At 42.0% G+C, this 17,714-nt stretch overlaps 1 protein-coding gene across 4 annotated transcripts in view; it reads left to right on the forward strand.

Annotated features, from left to right (window-relative positions):
* Nucleotides 1-17,714, forward strand: part of LOC114503676 (adhesion G protein-coupled receptor E2-like) — a 116,277-nt gene that overhangs the window by 9,231 nt on the left and 89,332 nt on the right. For 3 of the 4 annotated variants that reach the window (XM_036032353.1, XM_036032351.1, XM_036032354.1), the window contains exons 8-17: nt 107-262; nt 807-998; nt 1,875-1,921; nt 2,051-2,128; nt 2,556-2,733; nt 11,167-11,274; nt 11,465-11,685; nt 11,868-12,047; nt 15,753-15,950; nt 16,219-16,454. In XM_036032353.1, coding sequence (XP_035888246.1) covers nt 107-262; nt 807-998; nt 1,875-1,921; nt 2,051-2,128; nt 2,556-2,733; nt 11,167-11,274; nt 11,465-11,685; nt 11,868-12,047; nt 15,753-15,950; nt 16,219-16,454 — 1,594 coding nt within the window. The remainder of the gene's footprint in view (nt 1-106; nt 263-806; nt 999-1,874; nt 1,922-2,050; nt 2,129-2,555; nt 2,734-11,166; nt 11,275-11,464; nt 11,686-11,867; nt 12,048-15,752; nt 15,951-16,218; nt 16,455-17,714) is intronic. The other variant, XM_036032352.1, reaches the window with a different exon arrangement.

Genomic DNA, 17,714 nt, shown 5'->3' on the forward strand with positions numbered 1-17,714 from the left:
TATGTCCCTCCTGCCAACCTGGAATCTTATTTTTACAAAATAAGAGGAGGAGTAGTATTAATACTTCACATTTTAGGAGGTGACCCTTGGTTTTCTTGTGTTCCAGACATCAATGAATGTGAACCATCCTCAATGGTATCCTGTGGAAGATTTGCCAACTGCCAGAACACAGAGGGGAGCTATTACTGCAGGTGCAACTCAGGATATAGGCTTCATTCTGGGGCAACAGTGTTCTGGAATGAAAATGAGAACACATGTCAAGGTAAGAACCTCCCTGTGTTTTCCACCTCTTGTCTGTAAAGTTTTAGGTCATTTGGCCCACTTTCCACAACATAAGAGGACTGTCTTACTTGGTCACCTGCCCTCTCTGAAATCCAAGGCCCAAAACCCTCCACAGAGAGTCATTTCTGGAAGTTCAAAGTATCCCTCCTGCCTTTCTGGCATCTTATTTCCATAAAACAAAAGAGAGGGATAACATTCAAGACTCTTCGGGAGCTCATAGTACATTGTATACCAGCACAATATCCATCCTCTCCACCATCACCAGTGACTGCCAGACCAGGATCTTCCCCCACTGCAGCACATGTGAGCTCAGCCATACCATACAGAGTCTCAGGCCTCTTGGCCTCTGACAGATCCAGTGAGTTTGTCCAGAAACATGGGAATGGGGGTTCTAGGATGGGCCTATCTTCCCTGGCCATCCCTGTCCCCAACCAACAACCCTCCCACCCTGGCCCCACTTCTCAGCTGCTCAGACTCCATCTATTTCTAAGTGATGTCCTTGAACCACCCCCCAGTAATTTCAGCTCACCACATGAGGACAACACAGATGATGAGGACCCAGAAGAATGTTGGGTCAGGTCTGGGCAGGATGACATGGACCCAACCACACACACGCAAACTTGAAGAGTCACATAAATGGAAGAGGTTACCATCTGAACCAGGCTACAACAGAGGGCACCATCGGGGACAACTGCCTCACTCATGGGGGTACACAGGTCTGTGTTCCTGGTGGGAGACCAAGGGGCCAGAGCACAGAAACGTCTGCCACCCCTCATTCATCACACCCGCTCCCCTCTCCAGCCAGACAGCCCTCACTTCCTCGGGTCTTCATCAGACATGGATTTTCTCCACTCCCTGCCAGTCTAGGGGATGGCTTCTTAGGAATGAGAAAAAGGCACCAGGAATGGCAGGCTGGATATCATCCCCCAATGACCAACCAGGACTTGGTTTCACTGTCTGGGTGGCCCTGTGTTGTCCAGCAACTTCATTCTCCCTGCCCCTGTCATATAGCCTCATCTGTGGAGGGCCTGCCTCAGCGATGGTTCTTGGGCCACCTCTCTCTAGATTTCTCAGGGTTGGTGTTGAGGGGAGGCTGCTGCCCTGACAGCGTCAATAGGATTCCAAGGAGAACTCAGCCAATGAGCAGCCACTCTTCAGGAATTAGGACAAAGGCTATTATGGGAACCCAAAATGGATCCTGCTAGTGAGATGCAACATTTCTTTTCCAGTCAGTTCTCAAGAAGACCCACTCTGTCTCTGCCCCCCACCCAAGCTGGGAGCTTCCCAGGAAAGCTGAGGGTACTGGGGGTGGCAGACAAGTAGGACTCAAGCTGATTACACCCACTTCCAGACAACAGAGCATCTAGACCACCACATTACTATGCTATGAGGCCTTCATGTGAATAAGAAAGGGGGCCCACTAACTGGTGGGGAGGAAAGCAGGGGATCATGGGTTCTTCCAGCTGCTCCCAAACCAGGGTTTGTGAATTACCAAATGACAATCTGGGAAGGTACCAGGCCAGATCTGTCAACAGACTCCATCCCCAACACACACACACACCCCAAATGAACTGTTGTTCTTTCCATACCAGGAGCATCCTTCCCCAACTGGACTACACCCCCTAGAATCAACAGCAAGGTGAGTGGCTCAAGCAGAAACCAAGAGGCAAAAAATACCTCTGTGTTGCCTACAGCACACATCTAGTTTCCCCAAGTTCCCCCATCTACCTGGGAGTCTCTCTGACCATCTTTTCTCCCCTCACCCCAGAGCTATTCCCAATTCTTAAAAGAAATTGATGATTTGGGCAGAGACTTCACATCATCCTCAGCTATGGACACCATCCAGGTAAAGATAGAACCCAGGGGAGGCAGGTGAAGGCAGCTCATAGAGGACTGGGGGAACCTTGGTTTGGGAAGAGACGGACCTCAGCACAATGGTACCCTGCTCTGAGTCCCTGCCTCTCCTGGGTGGGTGGGAAGAGCAGACACACAGAGTTTGTACTCACTGTTAGACACCACGTGCACAGATTACCATCTTTCCTCTCACTGTTCCTGCCCCTTGGGTTTACATCAACATTGGCATTCATGAACAATTGGCATTGGCTGACCTCTGAGTGGCTGGAGTGCAGGGGCAAAGACCCAGGAAATGCCACCTGGTACCATTTTTCTCTTCAAATAATCAGTTGTCTATGGCTGAGTGTGTAGAGTCTTCCTGTAGCTCCTCTGGTGTAATATCCACTGCTTCTGTCTCCCCAACTTCTCCCCAACCCAAGAACATCGTACAGGTGGTTGACAGCCTACTGGAGAACCCTGAAGACCTGAAGACCTGTTCCCGCTCAGAGCAGCACTCTGTGGCCACTAACCTGCTCTTCAACATGGAGCATGTCTTGAGAGAACTGAGCAAGTCCCCACCCAATGAGTCACTGGCCTTTAATGCAGCAGGAGGCACAGGTAAGTACTGGGGTCTGCCCCTGGCTCTTCTCTGTCCATTCTCTACCTCATTCCTCCCCCAACCTCATGGCAGCTGAGTGACCACACTTGTATCTCAGTGTTATTCTCATAAACAAATTAAAATAAAAGCTTAAAAAGAAATGAATAAATTGTGCAAAGTGAAATAAGTCAGACAGAAACAAATACTGTATGATGTCACTTGTATGTGGAATCTAAAAAACAAACTCATATATACAGAGACCAGGCTGGTGGTTGCCAGAGGCAGGGGGTAAAGGGTGGTTGAAATGGATGAAAGTTCAAAAGCTACAACTTCCAGTCATAGAATAAATAGGTCATGGAGATATGGAGTGCACAGCATGGCAACTATAGTTAATAACCGTGTATTATATATATAAAAGTATCCGTTTGAGTAAATCTTAAAGGTCCTTATAGCAAATCTTAAAAATTTAGTAACTATGTATAATGACCAATGTTAGTTAGACTTATTGTGGTGATCATTTTGCAATATATGTGTTGAACCATTTGAACATCTGAAAGTAATGTCAATTTATACCTCAATAAAAGAAAAATGAATACAATTATAAATAATATATACTTTCATAATAACATTAATTATGAACAGATGAAGTAGAGATAATGAAGAATTTAAAATACAAAACACTTCAAAAAAGAATAATTTATTTCATTTTAAAGAATATATATTTAATATTACTTGGTATTTAAAATGATTGGTCTTATTGAGGTAAAATTCACATAACATAAAGGTCACCATTTTAAACAATTGTACAATTCAGTGGCATTTAGTTCATTCAGAGGTATAATCATCACCTCTTCATCGAACATATTTCCGTCACTCCAAAGCCAAACACAGTACCCACTCAGCACTTGCTCCTCATTTCTTCCTCCTCTAGCACCTGGCAACCACTTACCTGTTTTATGTCTCTATAGATTTGCCTATTTGTGACATTTCATATAAATCAAATCATTAAGTACATTACCCTATTATTTAGCTTCTTTTGCCTAACAATGTTTTCAAGGTTCATCTGTGTTGTAGCATGTATTGTCAACAGATGATACTTGGCACCAATTCAAACACAAACAGGAATCCCCAATTGGGGGTGTGGTAAAGAAGAAAACTACTCAGTGCAAAATAGTTCAGTTGTGGTAGAGCAAGACTGTGAAAACAGAACAGCTGCAGGACAGCCATGGGGCCAGGCCCCTCTCCAGCCAAACATCTCCTCTGCTCCTCAGTGGTCTGCTCTGCTCTGCTCTGCTCTGCTCCACAAAGTGCAGGCCTGCTTTACTCCACTTTAGTGAGACACCTTCAGTATTTCAGCTCAGCCAAGGAGACACAGCCCAGGAAATGAGGTGGCTTATATGGACAAAAGCCCCCATTCCCAGTTTCTGATTGTTCCCTTCTCATGCAAATGAGGATGCCAAATGCATACAGTTTGATTGATCCAAAGGGTACTTTCCTGATTGGTCAGAATAGAGACTGTCTGATTGGTTGCCACTGGGCAGCCTTGGCTGGATGGGGAAGCCTCAATCCTATTGGTTGAAACAGGATTCCAGGAATCCTGTATAAGGGCTGGCTCTGATGGCAGGCATTTTAGGGCACAGCCAGGCCCTTTAGCACAGAGTCCAGTCTGTGATGTGCAGTTTGCCTAAGAGGGCCCTGCACAGGAATGACTGCTAGGCTTTTGCTTTCCTTTGGTTTGAGCCCAGTTAGCTACCAGGAACCCTTCTTAGTAGGTGTCTTTGGTTCCTCAGGGTTCATAGTATCATATTTCTTTCCTTTTTATGGTTGAATAATAGTCCATTGCATATGGACATACCACTTTTTGCTTATCCATTCGTCCATTAATACACATGTAGGCTGTTGCCTCCTTTTGACTATTGTGAATAATGCTAATATGAATATTGGTGTACAAGTTTTGTCTGAATAACTTTTTCACCTCTTTAGCGTATATAACAGGATGAAATTTCTGAGTGATGTGGTAATTCTACATTCAATTTTTTTGAGGAACCACAAAACTATTTTTCCAAAATGCCTCTTCCATTTACATTCCCAACAGCAATTTACTAGAGTTCCAGTTTCCACATCCTCAGAAACACTTGTTGCTTCCCTTTTGTTTTGTATCTTTTTATGGCTTTTCTAGTGTATGTGAGGTGACATCTCATTATGGCTTTGTTTTGCATTTCCCTAATGACTAATGCTGTTCAACATTTTTACCTGTCATTTTTTAACCTTTGAGTATGTGTTTTGGATAAATGTCTATTCAAGTCCTTTGCCTATTTTTAAATTTTGGTTGTTGAGCTATAAGCATTTGTGGTATATCCTAAGAGGATACCCTATAAGATACATGATTTGCAGCTTTTGTCCCAGTCCATAGGTGGTCTTTTCACATTCTTCATAGTCTTCACTAGTGAACAGATGCTTTGGGTATGATGAAGTCCATTTTATCTACTTTTTTCTTTTTTTGCATGTACATGTGGTATCGTATCTAAGAATCCATTTCCAAATTCAACACCATAAAGATTTGCCCTTATATTTTTTCCTAATTGTTCTAGTTTTAGCCCCTAAATATAAGTCTTTGACTCTTTTAAGTTAATTTTTGTTTAGTGAAGGAGGTAAAGTACAAACTTCTTTTCATGTATATGGATAACCAGGTGGCCAAGCACCATTTGTAGAAGAAACTACTCTTTTTACAGTGAGGGATTTTTGCAACTCTTGTTGAAAATTAATTGACCATAGACAAGCGAGTTTGTTTCTAGACTCTCAATTCCATTTTGATGGTCTATATGTCTATCCTTATGCTGGTACCATACTGGGTTTTTTTAGTGTAAATATAATATTTATTTATTTATCAATTATTTTTTAAATTAAAGTTGATATTCAATATTATTTTTATTAGTTTCATGTGTACAGCATACTGGTTAGACATTTATATAATTTACAAAGTGATCCCCTGATAAGTCCAGTACCCACCTAGCACCATATAGTTATTAAAATATTATTGACTATATTCCCTGTGCTGTACTTTACATTCCTGTGACTATTTTGTAACTACCAATTTGTGCTTCTTAATCCCCCTTCCCCTTTTTCACCCAGTCCCTTAATTAAACCTCTCCCCATACAGCAACCATCAGTTTACTCTCTGTATCCATGAGTCACATTCTGTTTTGTTTATTTTGACCTTGATATTCCACATTAAAGTCATATGGAATTTGTCTTGCTCTTCCTGACTTATTTGATTTAGCACAATACCCTCTAGGTCCACCCATGTTGTCACAAATGACAAGATTTTATTTTTTTTCTATGGCTGAATAAGATTCCATTGTGTATATGTGACCTCCCCTTTATCTATTCACGTACCGATGGGCACTTAGGTTGTTTCCGTATGTTGGCTATCGTCAGTAATATTGCAATGAACACAGTGGTCCATCTATCTTTTTGAATTACTACTTTGGATTTCTTTGAATAAATACCCAGAAGTCGAATTGCTGAGTCATAAAGCAGTTGTATTGAATTGTTTTTAGAAACTTCTATACTGTTTTCCATGGTGTCTGCACCAATTGTACCACCAACAATGTACAAGTGATTTATTCCACATCCTCACCAAAACTTACTTATTGTTGAGTTATTGATGATGGCCATTGTGACAGTTGTGAGGCGGTATTTCATTGTGGTTTTAATTTGTATTTCTCTGATGATTAGTGACATTGAGCACCTTTTCATATGTCAGTTTACCATCTGTGCGTCCTCATTGGGGAAATGTCTGTCACATTCTCTGACCATTTCTTAATTTGATTATTCATTTTGTTTTGGTGTTGAGTTGTATGAGTTCTTCATAAATTTTGGATATTAACCCCTTATCAAATGTATCACTAGCAAATATCTTTTCCCAATTCGTAGGCTGTCTTTTTGTTTTGTTGATGGTTTACTTTGCTGTGCAAAAACCTTTTTAGTTTGATGGAGTCCCATTTATTTATTTTTTCTTTTGCTTCCTTAGCTTGAGAGGATATATCAAAAAATACTACTGTGAGTAATATCAGCAAGTTTACTGCCTCCCTTTTCTTTCAGGAGTTTTAAGGTTTTGGGCTTGACACTTAAACCTTTAATCCATTTTTACTTTATTCTCATATATAGTGTAAGAAGATCATCTAGTTTCAATTTCTGGCACGTTTCTGACCAGTTTTCTCAACAGCATTTATTGTAGAAATTGTCTTTACCCCACAAAGGAGGTATATTCTTGCCTCCTTTGTCATAGATTAATTGTGGGTTTATTTCTGAGCTCTCTATCCCACTCCATTGATCTAGGTGTCTGTTTTTATGCCAGTACAATGTTGTTTTGAATATTATAACCTTGTAGAAGAGTTTAATATCAAGTAGCACGATACCACCACCTTTGTTCTTCTTTCTTAAGATTGCTGTGGCTATTCAGGACCTTTTGTGACTCAATATAAACTTTAAAGTTGTTTTTTCTATTTCTGTGAAAAATGACATTGGTATTTTTGGTCTTTTTTAATAGTAAATTTATCTGAGTGACATTGCTTAATAAGATTACATCGGTTTCAAGTGTACATATCTGTGATACATGATGTGTATATTGCATTGTGTGCCCACCACCCAAAATCAAATCATCTTCTGTCACTACATAATTGACCCCATTTTGCCTTTACTAACTTCCTGTCCCAACTTCCCTCTGATAACCACCATACTGTTGTCTGTGGCTATCAGTTTTTGTTTGTTTGTTCATACATTGCTTTCACTTTTACATCTCACACAAGTGAAATCATATGATTCTTAACTTTTTCTGTACAATTTATTTTGCTGGGCATGATATTCTCAAAGTCCATCCATGTTGTTGCACATGGCATTTTGTTATGGCTGAGTAGTATTCCATTGTGTATATCTCCTACATCTGTATCCAGTTATCTATCAAAGGATGCTTTGGTTGTTTCCATATCTTGGCCACTGTGAATAATGCTGCAGTGCACATAGGGCTGTGTATATCTTTGCAAATAAATGTTTTCAAATGTTTCAGGTAGATACTTAGAAGAGGGGTTGGTGAGTCACGTGGTAACTATTCTCCATTTTTTGCAGAAACTCCATATTGTTTCCCATAGTTGCTGTACAAGTTTACATTCCCACCAGCTATATATGAGGGTTTCTTTTTCTCCACAGACTCTCTGGCACTTGTTATTACTTGTCTTGTTGATAATGGCCATTCTAACAGGTGTGAGGTGGTATTCCATTATAGTTTTGATTTGCATTTCCCTAATAGCTAGGGAAATTAAACATCTTTTCTTATATCTGTCGCCATTTGTATGTCTTCTTGGGAGAAGTGTCTGTTCAGATCCTCTGCCCATTCTTTAATTGGATTTTTCATTTGTGTGGCATTGAGTTGTATAAGTTCTTTATATATTTTGAATATTAACCCCTTTTGAGAGCCACTGATTGCAAATATCTTCTCCCATTGGTTGACTTTTTTTTCTGATGGTTTCATTTGCTGTGCAGACGCGTTTTGTTTAATATAGTTGCATTCATGTATTTTTCCTTTTCTTGCTTTTGGGGTCAACTTCATAAACTCTCCTCTATGACCAAGGTCCATAAGATTAATACTTATGTTTTCTTCTATGTCATTTATTGTTTCACATCTTATATTTAGGCCTTTGATCCATTTTGAGTTGTGCCTCCATTTTGTCTAGTTCTTCTCTGGAGTTTTCTGTTCTTTCATTTGTGACATGTTTCCTTGTCTCTGCAGTTTGGCTATTTCTGTGTTTGTTTGTATGTATTAGGTAGATCTGCTATGTCTTGCAGACTTGTCAGGGTGGCCTTCTGTAGCATCTGTTCTGTGAGTCCCAATGGTGCAGTCTCCTTGATTTCTTGAGCTGGGTGCTCCAGGAGTGTCCCTTGTGTGAGTTGAGTGTGCCTTCCTATTATGGTTGACTTTTGATTGCTGTTGGCACATCACTGGGTGGGGTTGACCCTCAGGCTGATTGGCTGTGAAGACTGGCCATGACCACAGTGTATGAACTGATTCCACGTGTAGGGACTGATTCTATGGTGAAGAATTTGCACCAGTGGGACTCTGGTGTCTGTGGAAACCATCCTTTGGTTGTGCCACTTGTGGAGCTAATCAGGTACTGCTCTTTTGCAGTCTGAAGTCAGTCTTCATGTTGGTTCTGGGGCCAGTGATCAGCACGGGGCCATCCTGTGGGAGCTACAAATCTATCCATGACTGGTAGCTGCTTGTGCTGAGCCTGGAGTCGTGTGGGGGAAGCCTATGAGTTGAGGCCAGCTGCCACCAGTACTGGGCATGGGGCCTCTCACTAAAGGCCAGGGACTACCAAGGACTGCTGCGATATTCCATCTGTCTGTGAGGCTGAGCTGCTGAATGAGCCTTTGGCTGTGTGGGAGTTGGGTGAGGTGGGGTCTCAGGGAGTCACCAGGATTGAGCGAGTGGTTTTCATTAGGTTAATGCAGATTCAGATTTGGCATCAGTGCTGAGCCTTGGGCCATTCAGCAAAAGGCCCAGGGCACAGTGAGACCAGCCACTGCCTGTCTGGGGCCTGTGGACCTTTTGAGAGTTTTTAAGAAAGACCGCAGCATGGACCAAGGCTGCCTGCCTGCCTCTGAGCAGCCTCCAGCAGTGCATGGGTACTTGTCAGCTTCTTGCTGCTGAAAGAGCCTTTGGCGGGGCCTCAGTTGGGTGGGGCAGGGTCTCAGGGAATCCACAAGGTGGGATGAGTTATGTTCACCAGGCCAATGTAGATTCAGACTTGGTCATGTGGGGGAAGGGCTCAACACAGAAAAGGTGGTGCTCACCAGCCAGCTTGTGTGGGAGGAAGACTCAACTCAGAGACAATAGAAGCTGTCCTTCCAGCCCTGGCCCTGAAGCCATACAACTTAGTTTCTCCCTGTATGTCTCTGGTTCCCCTGAACCTCTCTCCCTCTGCCAGAACCCAGAGTAAGCACCTGCGAGTATGTGAGTCTGTGTGCAGACCCTTTAAGAGGACACCTGGCTTTCCAAAAGCCATTCATCTCACCCAGGTCGACAGAATTTCTGCTGGTTCTCATAGACAGATATGGGGGCTTTTCTACCCAGCACTGGTACTTCTGACTTGGGAGGCCAGCGTGGGGCTTGGACTCCTCCCTTTTGAGGGGGGACCTCTGCAGCTGAGACGTCTATCTGAGCTCTCAGCTGCTGTACTGAGTGTGCTGCCAGCTCATCTCCACCCCCACCAGTGTTGATGTGGCTTTTTCTTTATTTCCTTAGTTATAGGACCTCTGTACAGCTAGTCTTCTCAGGGTTCCGAGCTGATTGTTCTGTAATTTAGAAGTAATTTTGATGTGTTCATGGTGAGTAGAGTGTTTACCTACTTTGCCATCTTGACTGGAACTCAGCACCATACTGCTCTGATTACTTTAGGTTGACAGTATGTTTGAAATCAGGAAGTGTGAGTCCTCCAGATTTATTTTTTATTTTTAAGATTGTTTTGAGTATTTGGGACTCTCGCAATACCCTATGAACTTTAAGATGATCTTGTCCCTTTCTGTAAAAAGAAATAAATAAAACGATGTTGCAATATTGATATGGACTAAATTTAGTCTGTAGATTACTGGGAGACTGTTGCCATCTCCAATCCATTAACATAAAATGTCTTTTGATTTATTTACAGTTTAAAATTTTTCTTGATAATATTTGTAGTTTTCCATGTACATATTTTGAACTTTGCTAGATAAAAATATTCCCAATATTTGGTTGAATAATTGTACATCTCTGTATATAAGTGATACTGGTCTACAATTTTATTTTCTTGTAATGTCTTTACTTGAATTTGATCTCAGGGTAATGGTAACTCCTTAGAATAGAATTCCAAGTCACAGAATTACTCAGCATTCCTTCCTCTTCTATTTTATGGAGAATTTTACAAAGGATTTAGTGTTAATTCTTTCATAAATGGCTGGTAGAACTCACTAATGAAGCCATCAGTTATGAGCTCTATATTTTGAGAAGTTTTTGATTACTGGTTCAACCTATTTACCTGTTATATGTCTGTTCTAAATTCTTATTTCTTATTAATTCAGTGTTGGTAGTTTGTGTGTCTCTAGGAACTTCTATATTTCATCTAGGTTATTTAAGCTGTTGAATGACTGTTCATGATATTCTCTCATAATTCTTTGTAAATCCCTAACATATATATGCTATTATTATGTATACCAAATATTACGCGCAATATTGTAATGTGTGCCAAATAATACCATTACATAAAATAATATTTATTATTCAATATATAAATACGATGTTATATAATATAGATATCTTATATAGATTATTTATATAATATATTAAATATCTATAATAGGATATTATAGCAGCCATTGCAAGTGCAATTACTAATCTAACTCCCTTATGTAACTCACAGAACTGTCCCTGAAGGTAAAGGAGCAAGGACAAAGGAATGTCAGCTTGAGTGTCAATAAAGCAAAGATGCTGCTGAACTGGGATACAGTTCAGGAATCTGGGGACGCAGGTAATGGTTGAGATGGGGAGAAGGTCACTGAGACTTCACAGTGGGACAAGATGCCCAAGGATAGGACAAATGGAAAATTGAAGTCTAAAAAAAGTGAGGACTATGGTGGGTCCACAAGGAAAGTGTCTACCTGAAGAAGAAGAGGTCCTATTGGGCACCCCAAGATGTCAACCTTAACCTTGTCCTGCAGGCCCTTCTGTGGTGGGCCTTATCTCTACTCCAGGGATGGGCAAGTTGCTGGCAGAGGCCCCCCTTGTGCTGGAAACTGAGGGACTGGAAGTTCTTCATGAGACACACACAGGCTTGATGCAGGGGGTCTCCCCGGTCCTGCTCTCAGATGTCGTCTCTGTCTTTGTGAGCAACAACAACACCAGGAACCTCAGCTCCCCAGTTACCTTTGTCTTTGAGCATGTGAGTCCTGTGGGATGGGGCTGTGGGTGTGGAAGAGGCCAGAGTCTTGGCACAGTCTTGGGGCTCCAGGGGCTTCCCCATGGGTGCATCATCTCCCCAGGAAAGCCTTTCAGAAGCGATATCTGGGTCAGCATTTCTGGGCACCAGAACCACCAGCTCATACCTGTGCCCTGTTCCTACAGTCAGTGACCCCTGGGCCAAGGCAGCAGGTGCTCTGTGTCTTCTGGGAGCATGGCCAGAATGGAAGTGGTCACTGGGCCACCAAAGGCTGCAGGATGGTGGGCTCTAGAGACACCAGCACCACCTGTCAATGCACCCACCTCAGCAGCTTTGCCGTCCTCATGGCCCAGTATGACGTGCAGGTGAGAGACCTAAGAGAAGGTGAATTCAATGTCTATTGCTGTGTAATAAATGCAGACAGATGTCCCACCTTTAAACACACACACACACACACACACACACACACACAAATTTGTTATCCTGCAGAATCCTCAGGTCAACCATCTAACACAGTGTAGGTGGGTTGTCTACTCCAGGTCTCACAAGGCTGTAATGACTGTGTCTGCCAGGCCTGTAATCTCATCTGAATCTAGGAGTTCTCTTCTAAGCTCCCCGTTGCTGGCAGAATTCAGCTCCTTGCAGTTGTAGGACTTATTTCTCACATCTTCACTAGCTGGAAGTAGGGGGCCACACCCAGCTCTGGGGGTTACCTGCATTCCTTCCCATGCAGCCCTCTCCTGTACTCATTCTCCCACAGTTAATCAGTATTCCTACCTGGAGGCTAGCAGGAGAAGACCCCTCATATGAAAACTCAAAGTTTGAATCATTTTTTCCAAGAGCTGAGATCAGGTAAGGGCTCATCTGATTAGGTCTGACCCACCTAAGATGAACTCCTTCTCTTCAAGTCAATTGACTGTGGATCTGAATTCCACCCAGACTGCCTTCACAGAAGCACCCAGATGGCATTGGACTGACAACCTGGGAGCAGTTATGCATACACATGTGGGTAGGGTTATGGTTGCCAAACTAAGATTCTGCCTACCAAAAGGATCTTCAGGACAGCAGTAATCAGGGGCAGCAGACAGGAGGATATGGTGATGGCAGAGGTCAGAGAGGGCTGGAGAATCCAGTGAGTACAGGTGAGTTAGTGGCTGTGTTTGCCTCCTCCCCTGCCCAGTTGAGCTATTTACTTCTCTAGTTCAACAAAACCAGAAGCTTGCTCAGGAGACTTCAGGTAAGGGGGCATTTACTGAAATAAACGTGGCACCCACATGAAAATAACCATGAAAAAGATAACAGCCACATGGCCAGATCTCACAGAAGCTTCCAGAAGTGTGAACAACACTACATGACCATGTTTCCTCTGGCCACATCGCTAGATAACACAATATTTATACTTGTATTGACATACCATTTTACATTTGCTGAAGACTTAAAATATTTGTGTTTCGGAGTTCCAGCCAAGATCGAGTCATAGGTAGAAACCCTTCACTTCCCCACACAACCAAAAGGACAATAACAACCAATCTAAAATCAATAAACAACCCAAAATGCCAGGAAGTCAAACTGCATGGAACTCCAACAACCAAGGAATTAAGAAAAAATCAACCAGAATAACCAGACCAGTAAGGCAGACCACTTGGGCAGACTCAGAAAAACCATGGCAGGGTGGCTGGGGGGCAGGGCTGACCACCTCAGAAGAGCTGCACAGGAAGGACAGACTTAAGGGGAAAACTGAGGCTTAGAGCTGACTGTGGGCTACAGGTTGGGATTGTGGCGGTGAGAGATACTTCCAGTCTGACACGGGAGACTGTTGGAAAGTGCGCTGGAGATGAACAGGCAAGCTGCATTGTTCCCTCTATGGCCCTTCCCCCACAAGCAGCACAGCAAAGAGGGTTGCCCCACCCAGGTGAATACCTAAGGCCCCACCCCTTTTGGTGCACCAAGACAAAGAAATATGACCCAAAAGAAAGAACACAGCAAAACCTCAGAACTAATCGATGAGGAGATTGCCAACCTAACTGATGGAGAATTTAAAGCCTGGTAGTCAAAATGTTCACAGAACTGATTGAGGTTGGTTAAAAAATGAAACAACAGATGAAAAATACCCAAAAATGAAATAAAGCAAAATATTCAGGGAACCAACAGTGACAGAAAGGAAACAAGGGCTCAAAGCAACAATTTGGAACAAAAGGAAGAAATAAACATCCAACTGGATCAGAACAAAGAAACAAGAATCCAAAAAAATGAAAAGAGGCTGAGGATTCTCTGGGACAACCTGAAACGGTCCAATATCCAAATTATAGGGGTGCCAGAAGAACAACAACAACAAGAAATTGAAAACTTATTTGAACAAATAATGAAGGCAAACTTCCCCAATCTGGCAAAGGAAATAGACTTCCAGAAATTCCAGGAAGCCCAGAGAGTCCCAAAGAAGTTGGACCCAAAGAGGAACACACCAAGGCACATCATCATTAAGTTACCCAAGATTAAATATAAAGAGAGAATCCTAAAAGCAGCAAAAGAAAAAGAGACAATTACCTACAAAGGAGTTCTCATAAGGCTATCAGCTGATTTCTCAAAAGAAACCTTGCAGGCAAGAAAGGGCTAGAAAGAAGTATTCCATGTCATGAAAGGCAAGGACCTACATCCAAGATTGCTATTCAGCAAAGTTTTCATTTAGAATGCAAGGGCAGATGAAGTGCTTTCCAGATAAGGTCAAGTTAAAGGAGTTCATCATCACCAAGCCCTTCTATATGAAATGTTAAAGGGACTTATTTAAGAAAAAGAAGATAAAAAGTATGAACAATAAAATGACAACAAACTCACAACTATTAACAAATGAACTTAAAAGAAAAGAAAAACAATGAAAACAAAAACTAAGCAAACAACCAGAACAGAAACAGAATCAGAGAAATGGATATCACACAGAGGGAGGTCAGTGGGGAGGGGGAAGTGAGGGGGGTCGGGGGGGGGGAAACAGTACAGGGAAGAAGAAGCATAATCAGTAGGCATAGAATAGATGGGGAGAGATAAAAATGGTATAGGAAACAGAGGACTCAAACAACTTATGTGTACAACCCATGGACATGAACTAAGGGGAGGGGGGAATGATGGAGGGTTGGGGGGTTAGGATGAACAGGGGATAAAGGAGGAAAATGGGAAAACTGTAATAACATAATCAATAAAAATATTTTAAACAAATAAAAAATATTTGTGTTTCAAATTCAAACAGAATGAGAGAGAAACACTGAAGATTGTTCATCTCATTCCCCCAATCCCAACACCTAGTTCCTCTTGCCCCAACCAACCAAAGTTGTTAGTTTCTCCTGCAATTTTCTGTGGATATTTTATACATACAGGTTGGGCCAAAAGTAGGCTTTCAGTTGTTTGTGTGGAGAATAACACAATATAATAAGTAGTAATAGAAGAATAAATGCTGCATTTCAGGTACTCACAACCTATTTTGTAAACCTATTTTGCCCTACCCTGTGTAAAAGCAATGCAGGTACTTGTTCTTTGGTCTTCTTTTTCTCAAAGACTTGGTGCTGTTTTTTTTCACTGTTGTGAAAATTGTGTTTTATTTATTACATCTAGGAAACCTTCTATTCTAGCCTACAAAGAGACACTTTACTACCTTTATTGCCACATACCATTTTGTTCTGTGAATGCACCATAAATTATACATGAAGGCCTCTCATAGTGGGGTTTTGATCCTCTCCTAATAAATAATGTTGCAATTATCTACACACAATTAATTCTTCTCACATGATAACCTACAGTTTAGTCATGCCAAAATGTGCAAAGGAAAATAAACCCTGTGAATTCCAAGGATCGGTCTTGAGTGAGGACTCTCCTATACCTCAATTTTCCAGCATCTGAATGAATTAGTTCAGAACTCTAGAAAATTCTAACAATATCCAAAAATATCTAAAATTTACCTGGTTCCACCTCCATTCCTAATTTTGTTGTACCCCCACCCCCCCACACACACAAACTAAAAATGGTGGAAGTGTCAATTTCCAAGAGCAGGAAAGCATGACTGAGATCTCTTTGCTGCGTCCTAGGAGGAGGATCCCTTCCTGGCTGTGATCACCCACATAGGGCTGAGCCTCTCTCTGCTGTGCCTCCTCCTGGCAGCCCTCACCTTCATGCTGTGCAAAGCCATCCAGAACACCAGCACCTCCCTCCACCTGCAGCTCTGCATCTGCCTCTTCCTGGCCCACCTGCTCTTCCTCACAGCCATTGACAGAACAGAGATTAAGGTACTGACATCCCCAAGGACCCCTGTCCTGTCCAGGAGATGTAGAGGTCATGTAGCCATGCTGCACTGGATGCCTTAATAAAATGTCCTTGGATTCTGGGAAGGTTAAAGGGGTGAGTAGCCAATTTCACACTGACTGATGCAACAGGATGACAAATCCTCTCTTGACAATTCCTTCATAAACAGAGTTCTCATTGAGGTATAGGACAGGTCCCAAGGCCATGCTCCACCCTGACAATCCCACCTGGTGACTCTGACTGCTTCCCCAGGTGTTGTGTGCCATCATCGCGGGTGCCTTACACTACCTCTACCTGGCCTCCTTCACCTGGATGCTGCTGGAGGGCCTGCACCTCTTCCTCACTGCACGCAACCTCACTGTGGTCAACTACTCCAGCGTGAACAGGTTCATGAAGAAGTTCATGTTCCTTGTGGGCTATGGAGTCCCAGCTGTCATTGTGGCCATTTCTGCAGCATCCAGGCCTCAACTTTATGGAGCATCTGCCCGGTAAATTAAAGTTCACACTGGCCTTATCTTCTCCACATGACCAAGGCCAGCAGAGAACCCATGTAGTACTTCACTTTCACTAGAATATGATAAACAGAGAAAAACACAGTAATCACCCAAAAACATCTTCCTGGTTTCATGATTGCATTCTGTGAAAGAAATGTTTTTAAGAACTTAAAATTTCATTGATTTAAATATTAATTATGTAGCATGTTAATTATATATTTATATAATGTTGATTGTATTATATTAAAAACTAACACTATCATAATAATTAACACTAACAATTATAAGTTAATATATTGATAAAATAAATGAGCTGGCATATATCTTTTAGATTTCATTATTTTAATCAATTATTTAAATCAATTCTATGTTAATGACTCTATTACATTAACAAACATGATACATAATATTAATCCCTTCTTGTATATTAGTAAATATATATTAATATAATATTCATTACATTTAATGTTTGAAATCTTCTAGAAAGCAAACTGGAAATGAAGGAATGGCATTGGTTGGTGTAACTTCTCTTCTTAGTTTAAAAGAAAAAAGGAGGATGATTTAGAAAATGAAACTGTGATGAGCAGAGCTAAGATTTAGAGATGGCTTCTGACATGCAATCATTGTTCTGAACAGTTTTCATGTACTCAAGTCATCCTCCCAACAACCCACTGGGGCAGAAACCAGTGTTATACAACTTTCGTGGATGAGGAAACTGGGGCACAGAGATGACTGACATGACCCAGATCACACAGCTGGTTGGTGGCAGAGCCAGGACCAAATCCAGACAGTGTGTCATTTACATATTCCTATGCTGATAAAATTAATGTTTGCTGACATCAGAGGAGCCCTGGCCAGCTGGCCCTTCTATATAACTTGCACCAAAGTCAGCAGATCTTATCTCCAAAGGACCACAGAGTAAATATTGCAGCTTTGTGGACCATGTGGTCTCTGTTGCAACTGCTCACCCCTGTCCTTGTAGCACAAGAGCCACTGTAGACAATATGGAAAGGGAATGAGTGCAACTGTGTTCCAGTAAAACACATTTGCAAAGTCTGGTGGTGTCCCTATTGCCCCACAGTGTACAGTTTACCAACACAGCCTCAGTAGTGTTCACTTTGAGTCTTCTGGTGGATCCATCGAACTCCATGGTCCTCACACCTTCCAACTCATTCACAAGCGTATCACTTGGGATCATTTCCAGTTCTCTCATTTCTATCACTGTGGCCTTGAGTTACTATGTTTTCTCAAGCA

This window comes from Phyllostomus discolor, chromosome 8 (genome assembly GCF_004126475.2).
Source record: "Phyllostomus discolor isolate MPI-MPIP mPhyDis1 chromosome 8, mPhyDis1.pri.v3, whole genome shotgun sequence".
Lineage (NCBI taxonomy): Eukaryota > Metazoa > Chordata > Mammalia > Chiroptera > Phyllostomidae > Phyllostomus > Phyllostomus discolor.